This window comes from Mesoplodon mirus (genome assembly GCF_964341445.2).
Source record: "Mesoplodon mirus genome assembly, chromosome: 2".
NCBI lineage: Eukaryota > Metazoa > Chordata > Mammalia > Artiodactyla > Ziphiidae > Mesoplodon > Mesoplodon mirus.
This window is the reverse complement of record NC_138977.1, coordinates 167,869,917-167,888,684: the sequence shown is the minus strand read 5'-3', so window position 1 is coordinate 167,888,684 and position 18,768 is coordinate 167,869,917. Positions and strand designations below refer to the sequence as shown.

General features: G+C 40.5%; 1 protein-coding gene across 7 annotated transcripts in view; it reads left to right on the top strand.

Annotated features, from left to right (window-relative positions):
- Positions 1-673: 673 nt before the first annotated feature.
- LDB2 (LIM domain binding 2) overlaps positions 674-18,768 on the top strand; it is a 406,071-nt gene continuing 387,976 nt past the window's right edge. For 3 of the 7 annotated variants that reach the window (XM_082631221.1, XM_082631220.1, XM_082631222.1), the window contains exon 1: positions 674-1,169. In XM_082631221.1, coding sequence (XP_082487347.1) covers positions 1,038-1,169 — 132 coding nt within the window. In that variant the 5' untranslated portion in view covers positions 674-1,037. The remainder of the gene's footprint in view (positions 1,170-18,768) is intronic. The other 4 variants (XM_082631218.1, XM_082631219.1, XM_082631216.1 and 1 more) reach the window with 4 other exon arrangements.

The window sequence follows — 18,768 nt, the reverse complement described above, 5'->3', positions numbered from 1 at the left end:
GTGGGAGTTTTCTCTTTCTTGCTTTTCCTCTCTTACTTGGAGGTCTGCTTTGGCAGGTTTTTTTCTTTTTCTTTTTCTTTTTCTGTCTCCTAGGGAAAGAAGACCATTGCACCATGGGTGTATCTTAGGCATTCCACATTCCAAATAATCGTTTTTTACCTGAAAATGCTTCAGTGACCTGAATCCTGGCCCCCTTAAACCAGCTTGAATGAAGCTTTGGGAGGAGGAGAGGGAGGGGGCTGGGAAGAGGGGTGATTGGGGAGGGCAAGGGGTTAGGATGGGTTGAAATGCAAAGACTCTAACAAGCTCTTGCTTGGAACAACAGTAAACAAAATCAAAACTATACAGGAAGATTAGTGCAGAGGGAAATCTGCATGGGAGTGAATCACCAGCTCAGTTACCGGGGACCACGATGCCCCCGTTTCTGTATTTTGTAGTCATCACATTTCTGAACCATTACAACGGTGTGGCTGTCAGGGGTGAGTGACTCTGGCAGCGGTTAAACCACCTATATGCTAACAAGCTCAGCAACCAGGTTGTGAAGGGTCCTGGCTAGAGGAAAATAATCCACCCAAACCTTAGACCTCTGTCAGGCTGTGAGGAGAATTATATTTTTGAACTAGTCTACAGTGTGGACAGGAAATGACCTCTCCACAAACTGCTTCTTTAAAAACAAGCAGTGGTGCCTAAAGCTATCCAGCTCCCCTCTCTCTCTCCCTCCCTCCTTCCCTCTCTTCCTCCCTCCCAGCTTCCCTCCCTCTCTGAAGCTCCTGCTCTCTCCCTCCCCTCCCGAGAGCTCTCCCCCCATCCTCCCTCCCTCCCGCTTGCTCTCCGTCTCTCTCTCGCTACCGAGGGCTCCCACAGCAGTTCCCAGCCAGTGTGTTCAGCCTGCCTGCCTGCCTGCCTCTGTGTGTGTGTGCGCGCGCGTGTGCGAGCGTGTGCGTGCGGCTACTTTGTACTGTGAAGAACACAGCCCATGTGCTCTGCATGGACGTTACTGCTACTCTGTTTAGCTTGATTTTCGACAGGCAGGCAAGATGTCCAGCACACCACATGACCCCTTCTATTCTTCTCCTTTTGGCCCATTTTATAGGAGACATACACCCTACATGGTACAACCAGAGTACCGAATCTATGAGATGAACAAGAGACTGCAGTCGCGCACAGAGGTAAGTACTTCAACCCTGGGTGTGTGTTTGTGTGTGTGTTTTTCAAACTGTGCCTGAGCTTTTCCTGGGTGGCTGGCTGCATTCTGCGGGAAGTGTCCCACTAGATACTACCACGTACGTGGAAATGAGCGCCAGCATGAATCCACTAGTTTTGAACGCTGGGTTTCCAGGCACAGCAACTCTTGGAGCTGGGGACAGTTTCTGCCGGAATCTTGAAATAGACAACCCAGCACTTGATTCTCGCCTGCCGGGTGTCCAGAAATGCTGCTCTACCAGAACTCTGGCATTTTCAGGCTCTCAGTCGGTCCCCTTAGTGTTCTTGAGATAGAATTCCGAGGGATTTGGTGATCATTTGCATCCAGCAGAATAATTTATTTTTTTTAACAAATCCCAGAGGAAGTCTGCTTGACAGGCATTTGCTTTTCAAAGTCATCAAAATCGAGGTGAAAAGGGCAGAAGAGCCACCCTTCGTACTTTTCAGAACTAGCCCTGGAGGGACATGTTTGTCTATTTCCGTGTTAAATTCAGAAACCAGTTGCTTGGGGCAAGGGGTTCTTGACTTTCTTCCCTAGGCGGTGGGAGTGTCTCCCAGGAGCTCTCACTTCCATGGGAGCTGGCTCAGAATTCAAGTCAGCTTGAGTTTTTGCATATTGTGATCTTGTGCCCCAGAGAGAAGCCTCACCTACTCGCAAGCAACTCTGGGAGTAGAGAGGAGACAGGACTTTCAGAACTTTGTAAATGCAAAACTCCAGACCGCCTCCTGCAATTTAAATATTTAATGCCAGTTGACTTTTCCTCTGTGCTGGCTGGGCTGGTAGGTCCTACTCCTGGGCTGTCCATTTGCCTTTTAGTTGGGGCTTTGTGTTGAAGTGTTCTGAGAAGGAGTTTGTTATAGGGGCACCAAAGTCACTTTAAGAAGTAGAAATCGCTGGGAATTCTGTCTTCTCTGCAGAGTACAGATACCCGGAGGGTTGATGGCAAAGAGCTTTCAGGGAATAGCTTTGGTAGAATTTTAGGTAGAAGCTTGACTCTCAATTCTGGAAAGGGACTCAAGGTTGTACGATAAAATAAAACACACTTGCTTGAATTGTTAACAGAGCCATGGAGAATTCATGATGTTTAATGTATTTAATACAGCTAACAAGAAGTGACCTGCTTTCTGATTGGCTAACTGCTGGACAAGGACTGATTTAAAAAAAAAAAAAGCTGGGCTGTCTTTATCACTGCTATTTTCTTTATATGTTAATACATCATAGATGTTAAGTGTACTTGATGATACAGTTGCTCTCCCCAGAAGCCAGTAGCTTTTATACAAGTGTAAACTCTGTCGTGCTAAGGGTGGTGAGCTGTTGGCAGAAAATGATATTTGTGTGTTGTTGTGTGTGTGTAGTTGTGTGTGTACGTTACAATTTGTATATTGCATTCAGATCTTTGCAACTGTGTATTGGAATCTTAAACTCTTGCACAAACTATTGATTGTCGCAGCCTGCTTTCAGAATTAGGAGGACAGAAAATGTCATACAGTTCAGGCACACATAATTGCAACACAGATTTGGAGTAAAAAAATGACTTAAAAATATGATTAGTTTTAAAAAAGAGACCAGGGGCCTTTATGGATCAATTCTTGAACAGCGGCAGGATTTAAAAAGAACCCGTGTCCATCTTACATTTTAGAAAGTTTTTGAGGAGTTGTAGAAGGAGGTTTTTCTCCATGCTTCTTGTTTAAGAGAACAGGCAGATTTCTCAGATATCTGTGTTCTCCTGTGCCCCTTAATTATCACCTGGCCAGTTCTGAGCTAGAATACTTATCTGGAGGACTTCTCTATCCTGGTCCTCATAAAAATCTGCAGGATGCAATAAGGTCCCCACATTTGTTTCACATTTGAGAGAAAACCTTTAAAGTCCCCCATTCATAGTATTGTTTCTTAAAACTGACACGTTATCTTTTGTGAGATGGCACGTTATCTTTTGTGAGAGCTAAACTCAGGAATTCCTAACTTTTGGATTCTGAGGTATTACTTTTAAGTAGAAAACCTGCTTCACAGCTCAAGAAACTGGAGAGGAAAGCTTGCTATGACAAATCCTAAAGATTTTCTTAAACCTCGCTGACTGACAGAAAAGCACTGAGAACTGTTTTCTGGTATGTTCTAGAGCCAACCCTGAACACTTCTTCCCTTAATTAGATCTTTTTTATAATTATCCAGATAATTGCTCTGACACTTCCTTTTTTCTTTGCCAAGCAGTAAAGGATGTCACGAACCCAAGGCCATAAGTTTGTTTTCATTTCATATGAAAAAAAGGAGAGAATCAAATAATTGCTCCTACGATATAAAAATATTAACATTCAATATTAGATTTTGATCAAAGTTTGTAATGGAAAAAATATTTAGAAAAAAATAACTTCTTGAAAAAGTTACATTGTGCATTTATCAATATTAATGGTGACTATTTATGGTAAAGTTGTTCTGAGCCCTAGAGAGGGATTGGTTGGAATAAAGTACAGTAATACCCAGCAAGGGTTATCAGTTTATTCACACACAAAATCACATAGATTGTTGAGTGATTACTTTTAGAATTTAACTGATGCATCCAACCATTTTGGACAAGAGAGACTCACTTTCTTTCTTCTCTCTCTCTCTTCTGGTTCCTGCTTCTATATTACATGGTATTATTTTGTTGACTCCTAATATCGCACTCTCACACACACATACACACCTATGTAATACTCTCGATTCTCCATTCTTTTGCGAACGTAGACTTGCCTAGAAAGAAATTGCAACAAATCAGTTTCAATGAAAAAATTATAATCAAGTTTGCAGAAATTTCCTAGAAACCTTCTTTATGGAAAGGAAAAAAAGTAGTAAAGAAGCGCGGCGCTCACCTACTCTCCTTCCATAGATGACTCCCCCAGAGCATTCTCTCCTGGGGATTGATGCATTTCTTCCAATTAAATAAAATCAAAGCCCTTCAGAAGCTGGGTAGTTTTAAAAAACACTGGATTGGGAGTTAATCCTTTTTCGAACTTGTTTCTTTCACTTACATGGATCTTGGTTCCTCATAAGCAAATTATCTTCAAGGCCTCTTTAATTTAAAAATTCAGATTTTACCAAAGTTCAAGGTTTGGTTTTCTTTAGTATGAGAAAGCATTGTGAACTTGAGTAATGAGTACAGACGTTACTTCTTGGCTTACGGTACTTAGTTCAAAATCACAAATGGTACTGAAAAAATAGGGTCATAGTGGAGAAAATATTGCAGGGAGCGACCCTGCCAGTCTTGTTTAAGGCCAGTGCTGGGAGCAAGCAGTTCCTGGGACAAAGTAGGTGCTCAATAAACATTTGTGAACAAGCAGATCATGAATCAGTAGATGACAGAGGAGAGAGAATTTAACTATATCACTGAAATTGGCACCTTTCCTGAGAAGCACAATTCTGATGCCTTTGGGGGTCCTGGTACCTCCTGAAGCTGCTTTAGGGACCTACTTCCAATTCCCCTAAAAGTGCTCATCTCCACATTCTCCACACTTATTGCATCATGAGGCAATTTAGATCCCTAATCTTTGTGGCAAAGGAAAGCAAGTGTCTAAGAAATTATGGGACCTCGTTTCTTTTTAAAGGAATTTGTATGCATTATGAAGCAAACAAAAACAACACAAATATGCTTTAGATGCTGTTGGCTATTGTGGGAAATAAAATTTCTTTGCAACACCGGAATCTCAGTGGAATTTCATAAAGAAGTACATAGATGTTTCCTCCTTTTTTAAATTGAAATTCAGAGAAACTCTTGGAGCTTTGTGTCAATTTTGGTCACTGTAATTCCCAGGCAGTAGGAAGAGGGCTATGTTTTCCATTGTGTATGTTGCCATGAATTGACCTGAGATCTTCCAAATTATTTACTGTTTGAATGGTCTTGCTGTCTCAAATGTATTTTGAAAGAACGAAACTGCACAATTTTTAGTTTAACACTGCACACAGAGAACCGTCAGATAGGACTTAAAAATGTGTCCTAAAGATTTCAGGATTTGTTCTGTAACAAGCTTCAGTAATAACAAAAATAACAGTATTTTTTTCATTTCCTGAAGTCTGTGCTATAGGATTAAAAATATGTATAGGTAAAATATGAGATCATCATAGTGACCTTCATTTTTAGTGAAAGGATTTTAATAATGTTGGATTTTTATAGAATTTAAGAAAGTTTATCAAGTTATAAAAATTTTGGATATTGTAGACAACTCTTTTTACCTTATTCAAATGACCAAAAACGTCTCCATTCCAATGAAGATGTTTTTAAGTGCATAGATTTTTTTTCAGGTCGGCAGTATGCTAATTTTAATAAAATACTACAAACACCAGGAAAGTGTGGGTACTAGGATGTATTTCTTCTGTTTTGAGGTTTTTGATTCTTTTATCAGTATTACACATCCCACTCCCAAAGAGAAAACTGTGATTACAATGGGAAGCTGCCATGTAACAAGGATTTTATTAGAATTACGGTTTTTAGTTTTACAGGATTTAATATGAACGTTGAAAATATTTGAAGACCTTGAAATTTAAATCTGTTGCTTTCACCCCGCTTCAGCTCAACTCTCCAACTCCCCGGGGAGGGGGTGGGAGGGGGTGGAGGGCTCTCAGTCTTTTCTTTCAGCTACATTTTTATATACTTTAGTCACAGGGTTTCCCGTTGTAGCATCATGTTTATTCATGGGGTAGCTTAGTATCATTGATGCTCAGATGGAGCCTAGTTAAAATGAGATTAGGTATTTTGGATAGGTGGGAAAAAAATGAAAACTGCTTTGTGATAAACTTGGATTTTTTTTTTCCTAGAAATTTAGAAAGAAAAATGGTGCTGTTACTCTGAGGCATATGAATGATTTTCAGTGTTAAACACAGAACTTTCCAAGTTTTTCGAAGGGGGTTGGTGAGGAGTAGGGGGAGGGGGGATTAGTAGTGGTAAGGAAAGCTATTTTGAAAATGTTAAATGAAACCAAAAGTGAAGTTTTAAAAAATAAGAACTTCCAACTTCTCTTATTTTTCAAGATCTCTACATGGCCTCAGAAAACAAATTGCTGGACTCTTGTACGGATTTTATTTTCCTGAGGTCTTTTTTTCCCCCATTTTCCTACTATGGGAACTGTTTTTAATTAAAAATTGCTGCAAACTAACTATTCGTAGGAGGCCAAGAAGAAAAAAAAATCTCTCAGCTCACATTCAACACAGATTCTTATCACCCTAAAATCAATGCACACTTAAATCTCTCCCCTTTTGGTATGTAAATTATGATATAGGCTTTAAACAGTATTCATTTTTTAAGCATTTAGCTTTTTGTTTGGGTTTCAGAAAGAAATTAATTTAAAATGTATGGAGACAGGGCTATAAATCTCCTTTTATTACATTTGTCCACATTAACCCATTTTCATGAGGAACACAGAAAACCCCCTTTCTGAACAAGCAAACAAAACAGAAAACAAACAACCCCAAATATTGTCAGGAACAAGATTCATAAACTTACTTATTTGGATTTGGTTGGTGGGTCTCGGAATATAATTGATTTGGAAAAACAAATCTCTTTTTGAAAGTAGCAGAAAACAGAGCTTTAAAAATGTGTTCAGCTGATGTAGATATGACATATACCTTTGTCATTTTCTGACCAAAATATTTTCCTCCTTTCTTTCTTTCCTTCCTCCTTCCTTTCCCTTCCTCCCTCCCTCCCCTCCTTCCCTCCCTCCCTCCCTCCTTTCCTTCCTTCCTCTCTTTCTTTTTCTTTCTTTCCATCTTTCTTATCAATCTGAGCTTAGACTCTTTTTTTTTTACATTTAAATTCTGGCAGCATGCATCTGAACATAGGCAACTATTAATACTTGAGACAAACTTCAGCCCTTCCTTCAAGAATTTCTATACTTCAGGCAATGACAATATCTGTGTCTGGAAATACAGAGATGATTAAGACCATTTGGTAACAAAGGGCGACGTACAAACCAGTTCTTACAATGTAGTGCCCTGTTAGGTTAATACACTGTGCCTTTGTATATTGAAAGATATACACCTTTCTGAAAAGTAGTCGTGATGATAGTAACTAGCATCTATGCAGGGGTCACTATCTGTAGGGCCAAGGCGCTAAGTGCTTTCTGTACATCAGCTCATGTAACCCTCATAATCACCTCCTGAGATTGGTACTCCTAACATCTGCAGTCTTACCGATGAGGAAACAAAGGGTTAAGTAAATTGTCTAAGGTCACACAGATGGTAGTTTAATTTTAGAAGTTATGCTGTTAACTGCTTTGCTCTATAGCACTTCTCTGAGATAAGAAATACTAGCAAGGATTTTAGTTTCACCTGTGGAAATTTATTAGGTGAATGCATTCATTTTTTCCTTGGATAGGTTGACTTTGGCAGTGGCTGGAAAGATGACCCCATCCACCTAACCTGGTTGGACTGTTTGCCTCTCAAGTGTCTGACTCATTTCAAAAGGGACCATGTGAAATTCCAAAGGATGGAATCAGAGGTGGAAAACATACCCTGGTTATATACCCCAAATTCACACTCCCTATTAAAGAATGAATATTTTCAGTATTCATTGAAGTGGCCTTATCTGAAGAGTCACTGGACTTGTTGTGGAACACTATGCATAGTTATCTAAGAGTTTAATTTTTTTTTAACTTAAAAATATTTAAATTTCTATTCAGTGCTTGACTCTTCTCAGGAGTGTTCTGTAGAAGACGGTGGTTTAATTATTTTAAACATCAATGGGATGAGTAGAAAAGCTATCCCATTTTTGGTAGTGCCACCCCCCTCCAAATATAAGATTAGGAGAGTAAATTAGAATGTAGCATGATGTTGGCTTTCTTTGCAGGTAATCAATTAGGAATCATAGAAAAAATAAAGGCATAGAGGGAAGAGAGCTCCTAACATGTGTTGGTTTCTCACTATCCTAGTTTGACCCTAAGAGGCAGTCTGTCCACATCGTGTGTCTTTGGATTTCCTCGTGGGAAATGAGGTTTCCTTCCTAATCCTGTAGCACACTTCAGCTAACTGTGAGGCCACTGTGTTTGTAGTAAATGCCTGCCAATTATTAGAGATAAGATGGATCTCTTCATGTGATCCACTCCCAAGCCCAAGATGCATGTGTTCTGGTTCCTTTAACAGATAAGGAAACTGAGGCTCAGAGATGTGAAGACCAAGTCCATACATGGGCATCCCCGTGGGCTGGATCTTTTGACTCCCCCGTTCAGTGCTCTGCCCAGAAGCTTGCTGGTAAAGGCTACCCGCTCCCTGTTGGAAGTCCTGACAGCCACCCCTTGCCCTCAATTTACTACCAGTTTTGACCAGCCTAGTTTGAAGTTATAGTCTTCCAATTAAAAACAGAGTGCTGAGCATTAAAGATGTGGTAGACCCCCCTGAAGAAGACGAACCACCCCTGTTCTGGGGACATCACAAGCCCCCATCCTCTCTTTTCAAGATTTGGATGGTGTCCTAACTATACTCTCTGCTCCCTCTTTCCACTATATAATCTATTTTCCCACAAGCAGCCAAGGTGATATTTTTGAAGCAGAAATCAGAGCACGCCACTTTCCAGCTCCCCCTCACACCTAGAATAAGCTCCAAACTCCTTGCTCTGGCTTTTAAGGCTCTATTGATCTGTTGTTTCCTGATGGCCCAGTCTTACCACGTGTTCAGCAAACTCCAGCCACAAGGGACTTCTTTGGATCCATTAACTTGCCAAGCTTGTGCATACCTCAACACCCTTGCCCTCAGTGGTAGAAGACATATACGGATTCCTCCATAATAACACTTATAAGTATTAGGAAATCTAACTTGAATTAGAATTTGGCATGGTGTTGGCTTGATTTTCAGGTAATTAATTCAATGTCTCAAATAAAATAACAACCATGAAGGATGAGTCCTAACACTTAGTAGGGCCTCTACTGATCAACTTAGATGCCCCCTTCACAGAGAGGCCTTCCTTAATCAGCTCATTACCCCTCCCACACAGTCTCACTCACTTTCTATCACATGCCCTGATAATTTTCTTCGTAGGAATTATAGCAAGCTGGTATTTTTTTTGCTTCTAGTTTATTTCTCAAGTGTCAATAGAATATAAGCCACGTGGGAACAAGGGCCTCATCTGTCTCCTTTACAGTTGTCTGCCCAGTGCCCCATAGCACATAGTTGATATGCAAAATATATCTGTTGAATAAAGGAAATTATGTTGTACCAGCACTATCCAGACTGACACTGGAATTTACCTTGAATCTTCCCAACAATCACTGACAACTACAGTTGGAAAAGAATCTGTAAGCCTAATAGTCGGGTGAGCATTTACAGATAGAATGTTCAGCCAGACCTGCAGAGAAAAGAAGCCTGAAGAGAGGAATTTCTTCTGTGAAAGACGTGTTGAGCTGAGAACTTTTCCCTCCGGGTAGTATGAATCTGTTGGGAATCTCCTGACTTCTGATGAAAAATATTTACACCTTTCTCATTTGCTATTTCTACTACTTCTCTCTTTGGGCCCCTCCCTGAGGGCCCACAGCCATGAATTATGATGTGAATCACGATAATACCTTACATTTCCTGGAGCACTTTGCATTTTGGGAAAGTGCTTTCAGGGCCATTAATTAGCTTATTCGAAGTGATTTATACAACAGAAAATATGGGAAGTTATATTAGTATATGATGTGGTTTATAATGTCTTTGTGTTTACGAATTGTGTGGTGTGTTTGTGTTGTGTGTGTGTGAATGTGTGTGCATATGTATTAGAGAGAGACAGAGACATAGAGACAAGAGAGAGATATTTGCTCGTCCCAATCAGATTTTGTTTGTGTATGTGTGAAACTTCTGGTTAGGAAACATGCACAACTTCTTTTCCACTAGTGGTTTTTTCTTTGGAATGAAAAGAGTAGTTTGCCTGGAATGTAAAGATCTGAACTGAAGTATGACTTATAACAAATCAGATTTGGATCCAAACCCTGGCTCTACCTCTTGCTTGCTGTGTGATCTTAGGACAGTCATTTAACTTTTCTGAACCTTCATTTTCTTAGCCTGAATTTTATTTTGGGAGGTGAATGGCTAAATGCATGTAAAAATTCCTGGTATATAGTAAGTGCTCAATAAATGGGAACTATGATGATGGTGATGATTATGCTGCCCTTTTCTCTGCCCCATCAGAAAATTAAGTTGTGTAAGTCATGCAAAACATTGCTTGATTTCCTAGAAGTATCTTTATTTACTTATTTTTTATTGAACTATAGTTGATTTACAATATTGTGTTAGTTTAAGGTGTACAGTAAAGTGATATATGTGTGTGTGTGTATATATATATATATATATATATATGTTCTTTTTTCAGATTCTATTCTATTATAGGTTATTACAAGATATTGAATATAGTTCCCTGTGCTATATGGTAAATCCTTGTTGTTTATCTTATATATAGTGTTGTGTATCTGCTAATCCCATAGTCCTTACCCCTCCCCCTTTCCCCTTTAATAACCATAAAAGTATCTTTAAAAATATATCTTACAAGGCTTGCATAAGCATATTTCAATTTAATGAATGAAACTTGCAGTGACATGTAGGATTTGTGGGTTTGGGGTTCTTATAATACGTGACAGAATCATCAGGGTGCTCCACCATCATATAATAGTGATGACACAATAATCATACACCTTCTTGTGGCTGTGATCTCCCCCAAAGTCCAGGTTATAATTAACTCTTAGACATACCAAGGTTAAAGACTAAGAACTGATCAATGTATGGGACACACTCACACCATTCAGTTGGGGAAAATCTGTGTTCAGGGTTTGCTCTAGCTAAGAACTCAGTGGAGACAGCAGAATATTGAAATGTTCCTCTTCACCAGTGCCTTTGCAGGGCCATCTAAACAGGGACCCTGGGGAGGGCTGGAGAGCACACACCCACTGGCCTTGACTGACCATTTTGTCTAAAGAGGTGTACTTCTCAAAATGCTGCCTGGGACAGACTCCTCCAAGGGAGCTGTGTCAGTACTGGGTGAAGCCCAGAGCCCCGCCTGCATGTCTGGACAGATAACAGCCCTGCCAAACTGATCCACTGTGACATCTTGTGGCTTACTCCTTAACACAGTGCAATGTACACGGGTGGAACTGGTGATGCTCTGAACAGCACCATGTGGCATCTATCTGGCCAGGGGGATCAGGTTGACAGGTAGTAAAGCTACCCGCCTCTACTTTCTTTATGGATGCAACTGATTGTTACGATGGGCTGCTTTGTCCCACCGACTTCAGTGTACAGCCTCCCTGATTTTTCATATTGAATTCCTTAAATTACACATACCTTCCTACACTTCATTTCATTGATTAGGTCACCTGTGATTTTTATGTAGAATTCCACATTAATAATAATTTTTAATCAACCTTTCTAGAGGAATAGCTTACATAACTCAAACATTACATTGTTTTAAATTTTAATTTAATACATATTAAATGAAATATAATTTAAATTTACATTTGTTTTAATATATGTTATTTTTTTAGAGAGGGTAGTGCTTTAAATTTTGCCTCCCATTATGGGTAATTTCTTAGGATTCATGAAAATTTGATCTTGAGACTGAAAATCTGTGCAGACAATCAAAAGTTACACTAATAATTTATACAAGGCTAACCATTCGGCAGTACACACGCACACACAAAACCCTTCTTATACCTTATAATGTTATCCATGATTACTCTGCAGTTGGCTGAAATTTCTTCCTTGAAATTGAAATTAAGCAGTTGGTGCGTATCATGTGCCTTTGAAAGGTTCTGATACAGAAACTCTGATGGAGCCTATGGCTTCCCAGTTGGCTGAATCCTAGAATTTCAGGGCTGGAATAGATGTGAGTGATCATCTAGTCCAAACTTCTGATTGTGGAGATTGTGGAAGTGCTGAAACCAGACACAGGTGGCGCTTACCTGGACTACAATCTGTTGTGGATTCAGAAGTGGTCTCAGGTTTTCTAAATCATAACACTAGTTGCCCAGGTAGTACCCAGGAAGTGGCCAAATCAAACACTCTTACCTATCACTAATTTGTACTTCAACCCTACAAACACTTTTCCTTTTCAAACCCCTTTCTTCTTTCCAGTTTTCCAATTTGCCCTAAAATGGTATCGATCTTTAGCTTCATGCTATTGATGTTGAAAAACACATCACTAAGCTTTATTGCTTTAGAATTTATGACTGTTTTCCTTGCCAATTTATTTAAAATAAAGTTGCATATGTTTTAAGAAATAGGTCTACTTTTTCTGATTTTAAGAACTTGGTTCATTATCAATAATAGAATATTTGTAAAGTACAATGTACAAATATGTAAATACAAATTATCTTTAGCTCTACTATGCAAAAAATTGCTGTTAACATTTTAGCATATCAATCTAAGACAGACAAACATATGCATCAGCCTTTACATGCTTAGGGACATACCGAACACCCGTTTGAATCCAGCTCTTTTAACTAAAATTATGAGTATTTCACCATGTTCTTAAATCTTCTTAAAATTTTGAGTTGCCTGAATTATTTACACAAATGTTTTTGTTTTTAACATGATATATATATGTATATATTAGCATGATATATATATATTTTAAAAAATTATCCAGCTTCTTTGCACCATGATTGATCTCAAGGAAATAGCATTCTTAGTAATCAATCTTGTCCCAAGTAAGTTGGAGGGCTGCTGATATAAGGCGTTAGCTATGGTGCCTATTGTGATTACCATTAACATTTAATACTAGTCAGAAGTCTTGCACCCAGGACTCTGTCTCCTTTAAGAAAGCTTTTCCCTCCCATTTGAAGGCAGATCATTTTCCCCCCCGTTTATCTTTCCTTTGTATTATTTCTGAGTCAGGAGGCAACCAGCACACAACCTTGTGCAATGTCTGTAAATCAAAAGATTTTTGCACAATTCCTACTGCAAAGAGGGAGGTTGAATTCATGTTAAGAGTTAGTGTTGATCTAGAACCAGTAGTTGGGATACAGCCAGTTAATTTATGATACCGTTTGAAGGACATGTCTTCAATTCAAGGAGGAAAGTGATATCTCATAAAGTGGGCTATGTCATGAGTTGTATGCAGTATTATCTTATTTTCCTCACTGGGTCGAAGAGATCTTTGGGGTCAGGTACTACCTTATTCATGTTTTATCCATCATGACAAGTGACAGCCTTGGTGGCCAACTGCAGTCTTTTTTTTTAAAGGTACATTTCACAGAAGCCGCCATTTTGTAACAAGATTCTGAGTTATCACTGTTTTTATATGGGTGATATGCATTTTATAGATAAGCCTCACACACATGTTCTAGGAAAGAGCAGTCATAGCATGCAATCAGACTGTGTCCCCTGCATAACATGAGCATTGAATGATTAACTTCTGGAGTCCAGCAGACTTGTTTCTCTCCTTACTATTTGTGTGACCTTGAGTGAGTTAACTCACCCTTCTGTGCTCTGGATAATGTGGGGATGATAATAGAATCTACATCCTTAGATTTTTATGAGGATCAGGTGAGATAATTCTTATAAAGTGATGAACATAGTGCCTGTGCCCTCTGGGTGTTCATTACTACGATGACGATGATGTTGATTTGTTTGGCAGATGTTGAAGTCTACCATATGTGATATTACTGGTCTGGAGATGAAGAGGGCAGCATGCCTGACTTGAAAGGGCTTAGTGAGACCACAGTAAGGATTTGCAGAGAAGGAGGGATGAATGGGAATTTGCCAATTTAAGAATAGTGGTGGAAAGGATGCTTTTGGCTGAAGGAAAGGCACAGGCAAAGAAAGTGAGTCTCAAAAGATGATGCTCTGTTTGAGGAAGGGTGAGGATTTTGGCATAGCTGAGGCTTAAGGTCTAGGGTGGTTGTATGAGTGTGTATATATGTGTGTATTTGGAATGGGGTTGGAATGTGGTAGGAAATAAACCTGGAGAGGAAGTGAGGGCTGGTTGTGAAGCCTTCGTTATGTCCAGTTATGTCCAGTGAGGCCGTTGGTCTCTATCCATTAGAGACTATCTGTTGGACTTCAGTATAGTGAGTACGAATAGGGCCCTGGCATGATTATTTAATTTCTCAGTGCTTTGGTTTCCTCATCTGGAAAATGACACAAGAGTAGTCCTCACCTCCTAGGTTTTGTTTTAGGGAATTTAATGGGATGAGGCCTTTAAGCTTTTAGACCTGCTGGTCCACCACCTCACTACTACGTAGTAAGGATTCCATCAACGTTGGTTTCTACTCTCAGGCAAAGGGAACTGATAAAGGTACTTTTTGGCCCGGGCAGTGAAACCAATGATGTGCCTTTGAGCAAGGTCACTCTGGTCACTTTGTGGAGGGCAGACTGGCAGTCTGTCTAGGAGCATATTTGTCTGCTGAGAGGAGGGGGTCAGTGGATGGGGAGATGCACAAAGGAAAAATGACACACATTTACTGGCTGGCTGAGCTATTTTTAGCCTAGCGTGTCTGAAGCAAAGGATAGATTTTCATGGCATTTTTTTTAAAGATGCAAAATTACTGTGAGCCAAAGTTATGTAACTTGCCTAGGGACACTTTATTTGTCCACCAATGAGGCCACTGTGGGGTCCACAAAACTTTTAACAGCCATTTTAGAGGGTGGGTCCCCAGGGTCGCCAACCCTGACTTTTCCTCTTGCCGTGACAGAATTGGGAAACTCGAATTGATGAGCTGGGGCTTCTGGGAAGATCCCCCCCTTACCTGGCAGCCAGCCTGGAACCAGGACCCCAGATGGAGATGACAGTGAGTCAAGTGAAGAGGTTGAGTGGGGAGCGAGAAGATGGGTTGAAATCCTTTCCCACCCAGGCCATGTAACATGAGTCTCTGAGCCTCAGTTTCCTTGGTGTAGAATGGGCAGAACAATAGGTCAGCATCCGAGGAAAATCTTGGACAGTCAGTGAGATGGTGGAGGGACACTGCCAATACCGGGAGGTATTGGAGGGTGGCTCTGCCCTTCCCTACCTGGCATTTCATGTCATATTGAGGGCCAAAGAATTTTGTTCAAGAGTGTTTCTTAGACTCTTCTTACATTTTCTTTTCTCCTTAAACTTGAGCCTGTGACCTTAGATAAATCTTTCCCTTTCCTGAGCCTATTTCCTCTTCTGACAACTCTGGATTCGAAGAGATATGAACTGCAAGGTATCCTTTCCATCACTATTTTTATTCTGATTCCCATTAGGTGGACTGTCTGCTTCTGTTTTTAATCTCCCCCATGAAACATACAATCAAGGTAAATAATGTGCTCCTGACATTGAGACTCCTGCCCCTTTTCTCCCACCTCGCTTGCTGAGGGCATCTTGCTGAGTCACAGAAAGATTTGTCTTGCTTTTCCTCCCGCATTGGCTGGAGCTGGAGCACCACTCTGGCCTTCTCACCCTCTGGGCACCATTGTCTTAAAACCTGCACATGAAAGAAGGTCCAGGGATTGTTTTTTCCGGTCTTTATAAAAAACCTCAAAATGCAAATGCAGGATGTCCTAAAATCACAGAGTTCAGAGGGGTCCCGGTACCGTTTGTTTTTTTCTTTTTTTAAAAGAAAGATTAAAATTCCGAACCAAGACTAGAAAATAAGCTTAAGGTGTCAGGTTATTCCGAAAAGACTGTTAATGCCTGTTGGCTGAGTGCATTAAACTGCTTTGAAATGATCACTTGTGTGTACTATTTTAAAAGCTGCTTGCTAGGAGGGTTATTTAAACCTGTTTTTTTCCGGACTCAAAACTTCACATTTGTCCGTTGAAAAAAATACTATATTTGAAACAAATAAACATTAAAATATAGTTTATTATATTTCCAGCCATTCGTCTGAAAGGAAAATATGTCAAGACATTTATAGTTAGAAACTGAAAACTCCGCCCTAATTCACTCCATTGTATTTCCAAGGAGCCCAGCCATATATAATATTACCGGGTCTCCTGAGGCCTCCTTGAAGGGATACCAGATACTCCTGGTATAACAAGAGATTGGGGGAGGTGGGGAGAGAATGGCCAGGGAATGGCTTCCAGTCCTAATTCTATATTTCCTGTGATTTTTTTTTTTTTTAATGGAGGCAGGGGAAAAGGAGAGAAGAATGAACACTGCTGTTACTTTTAGTATGGCTTTGACTTTTAAACCATTTAAAAAGGAACATTCATGGTGGCACCCTGGGGTGTCTAGGATGGGATTGCCTTGGCTCCTTCATCCCTCAATCACCTGTTGAGTATTTTTTATTATGTGCTCAGTGATAGAGGTCTACCAGGAAGCCCTGCCCTCATGCTCAAAGCCTAGTGGGGAAGACAGCCAGCTGAATGTCTGCTTATGATGGGCAAGACTGGGCTGTTGAGAGCAGCGAGGATGGAAGGTATCCCAGCAGGGACTGTGGTATCAGGACACACACACTCCTGCACCCGCTTACGCTCTAAGTTGCTTACATTATGGAGTAAATTGTGATCTAAATATTCGTATTTTTAATCTAGAGCACTGCTAACTTTTTGTCAACTCTGTGAATCCGATGATCTTTGGAGAAATTAAGCTGCTTAAATATCCCAAAACAGGGAGATAAAGTCATGCAGCATTCATGCCCCCATGATGGCTGCACCCAGGTCCCTTAAACTACTATAACCTAAACTGTGGGTGAGGAAGAAGAAAAGGGGACTCCTCTAAGCCTACTTAAAAGCCAAGATATGGCAAAAATAATCTTTTTTTTCTGCCTTAGTCCATGAGAAATTGTCTTTGTGTAGGGTAGAAAATGTCATCCTTACCAAAGAGTTAATCATAGTAATTTTTGTGAAACTTCCAGGTTCTCATTTAATGAACCTTAATTGAAAAAATATCCCCCTCCTCCAACTATGTTATATAGCTAGACAATATTGAGAGGAGTTTAGGGAAGGAAACAGATCATGCAAAGTCTTGACTGGTTAGGAATCCATAAAACTGAAGGCAGGGGACTGGATGAGAAAAAAAGCAGTATCTCAAAAATTCAAGATGAGGAACAATGTAATCATATTGTGTATTTATTAAGTGTCTGCTGCATGTCAGTCTCCCAGGTGAGTACTTTAACTTTAAGTTAAGTTGCACAGCAGTGCAATAAGTAGGATTATTACCTCTATTTTACAGATGAGGGAACTGAGGCTGAGAGAGGCTTAGTAATAAGCCCAGAGTTTCACAGCAGGCAAGAGTCACACTGTGGCTTGATCCTGGGTGCACCCAAGGCAAGAGCTGATCTTCACCCCGCAATTTCACTAACTCTCCAGATGGTGCCCCACTTTACAGGTGAAGAAACTGAGGCCCAGGGAAGTCCAAGCAGGCCTTGAGTCATAACACGAGGCACAACTGAAGCCTTATCATTGGTGATGGCTTTGGGTCCTTAGTGGGAACCAGCATGTGCACAAAGAGAATCCACCATGAGTTCACATCACCCTGGCCTTCTTGAGGTATGGGACCACATTTGGCTCATCTTTGTATCAACAACACAGAACACAGTTGCAGAAGAGATGCTCTAGACCTTTCTTGACTCAATAAAGACTATGAGAAAAAAGCAGGCCCAGAAATTTAAACACAACTAACTAAGCTCCACACAGACAAGCACAAGATCTGTTCTTCCAGGAACAGCAGCCTATAGGTCATGTTTATGTGAATTAGTAAAAGGTCTTCCCTCTGGGTGAGCTTTTTTGTGCAAAGGGAAAGCTTTCTGATCTTCCTGGCAGACACTAGCCCCAAAGGGCTTGGCAAAGTGCTTGGGATTTTAGTCCTCTCTTCCTATTTCCTAGGCCAACTGCCTTTTTTGCAGTGCGGAAACTGCCCAAATGTACAAATAGGACTATTTTTATTTAATTCAGTCACCCAATGTCTAACCCAGGACCTGGAATCTGATGGATATTCACTACATATCAATTGAACACATGAAGAATTTTAAAGGCAGTGCTAAATGGTCTACTGTCATTAGAATACAGTGAATACCGTAGAATGTTTAGGCCATGTGTCATGGAAGAGGTTGGATCTGAATTGGTCTTATAAGGGATTATAGGCTTTGGATTTGTTGAGGAAGAAAAAGAGCAACCCAGCTGGAGGGAGCAAAGGCCCGAGATGCTGGTCTGGGGCAGGAATAGGATGTGGCTGGCTGCGCTCTGCTCAGGGGAGTCTCTGCAGGTGGGAAGAGAGTTGCATAATTGGAGTAGGCACCATTCTATTCTCACTGTGTTCCATCCTTGGGGCCCGCAATCCACAGAATACAGTCATTTTAATGGTATTTTGAAAACATCACTCAGGTTGCTGAAAGGAGAATGATTTGGGAGGATTTAATAGCAGATGAAAGAAGACACATTAGAGAAGGATATTACAGTTTTCCAGGTAGAAGATAATAATGAATTGGATCAACTTGAAGCCCATCAAGGGGGCAGATGAGTGTGGATGGGGCAGTGCTTGGTGATGGATTGGCAATGGAGGGCGTTGGGTAGGAGAGGTCTCCAGCCTAACTCTAAGGTTACTGGAATAAGTGTAGGGACTCTTTCCAGACTTTATCTCTACCCATTCTTGCCAACAGCATGTATCTGTGTCCTCAAGCCCCAAATCAGTGTACAGTTCAATGATGTTCACTCTACCTGCTTCCCAGAATCCA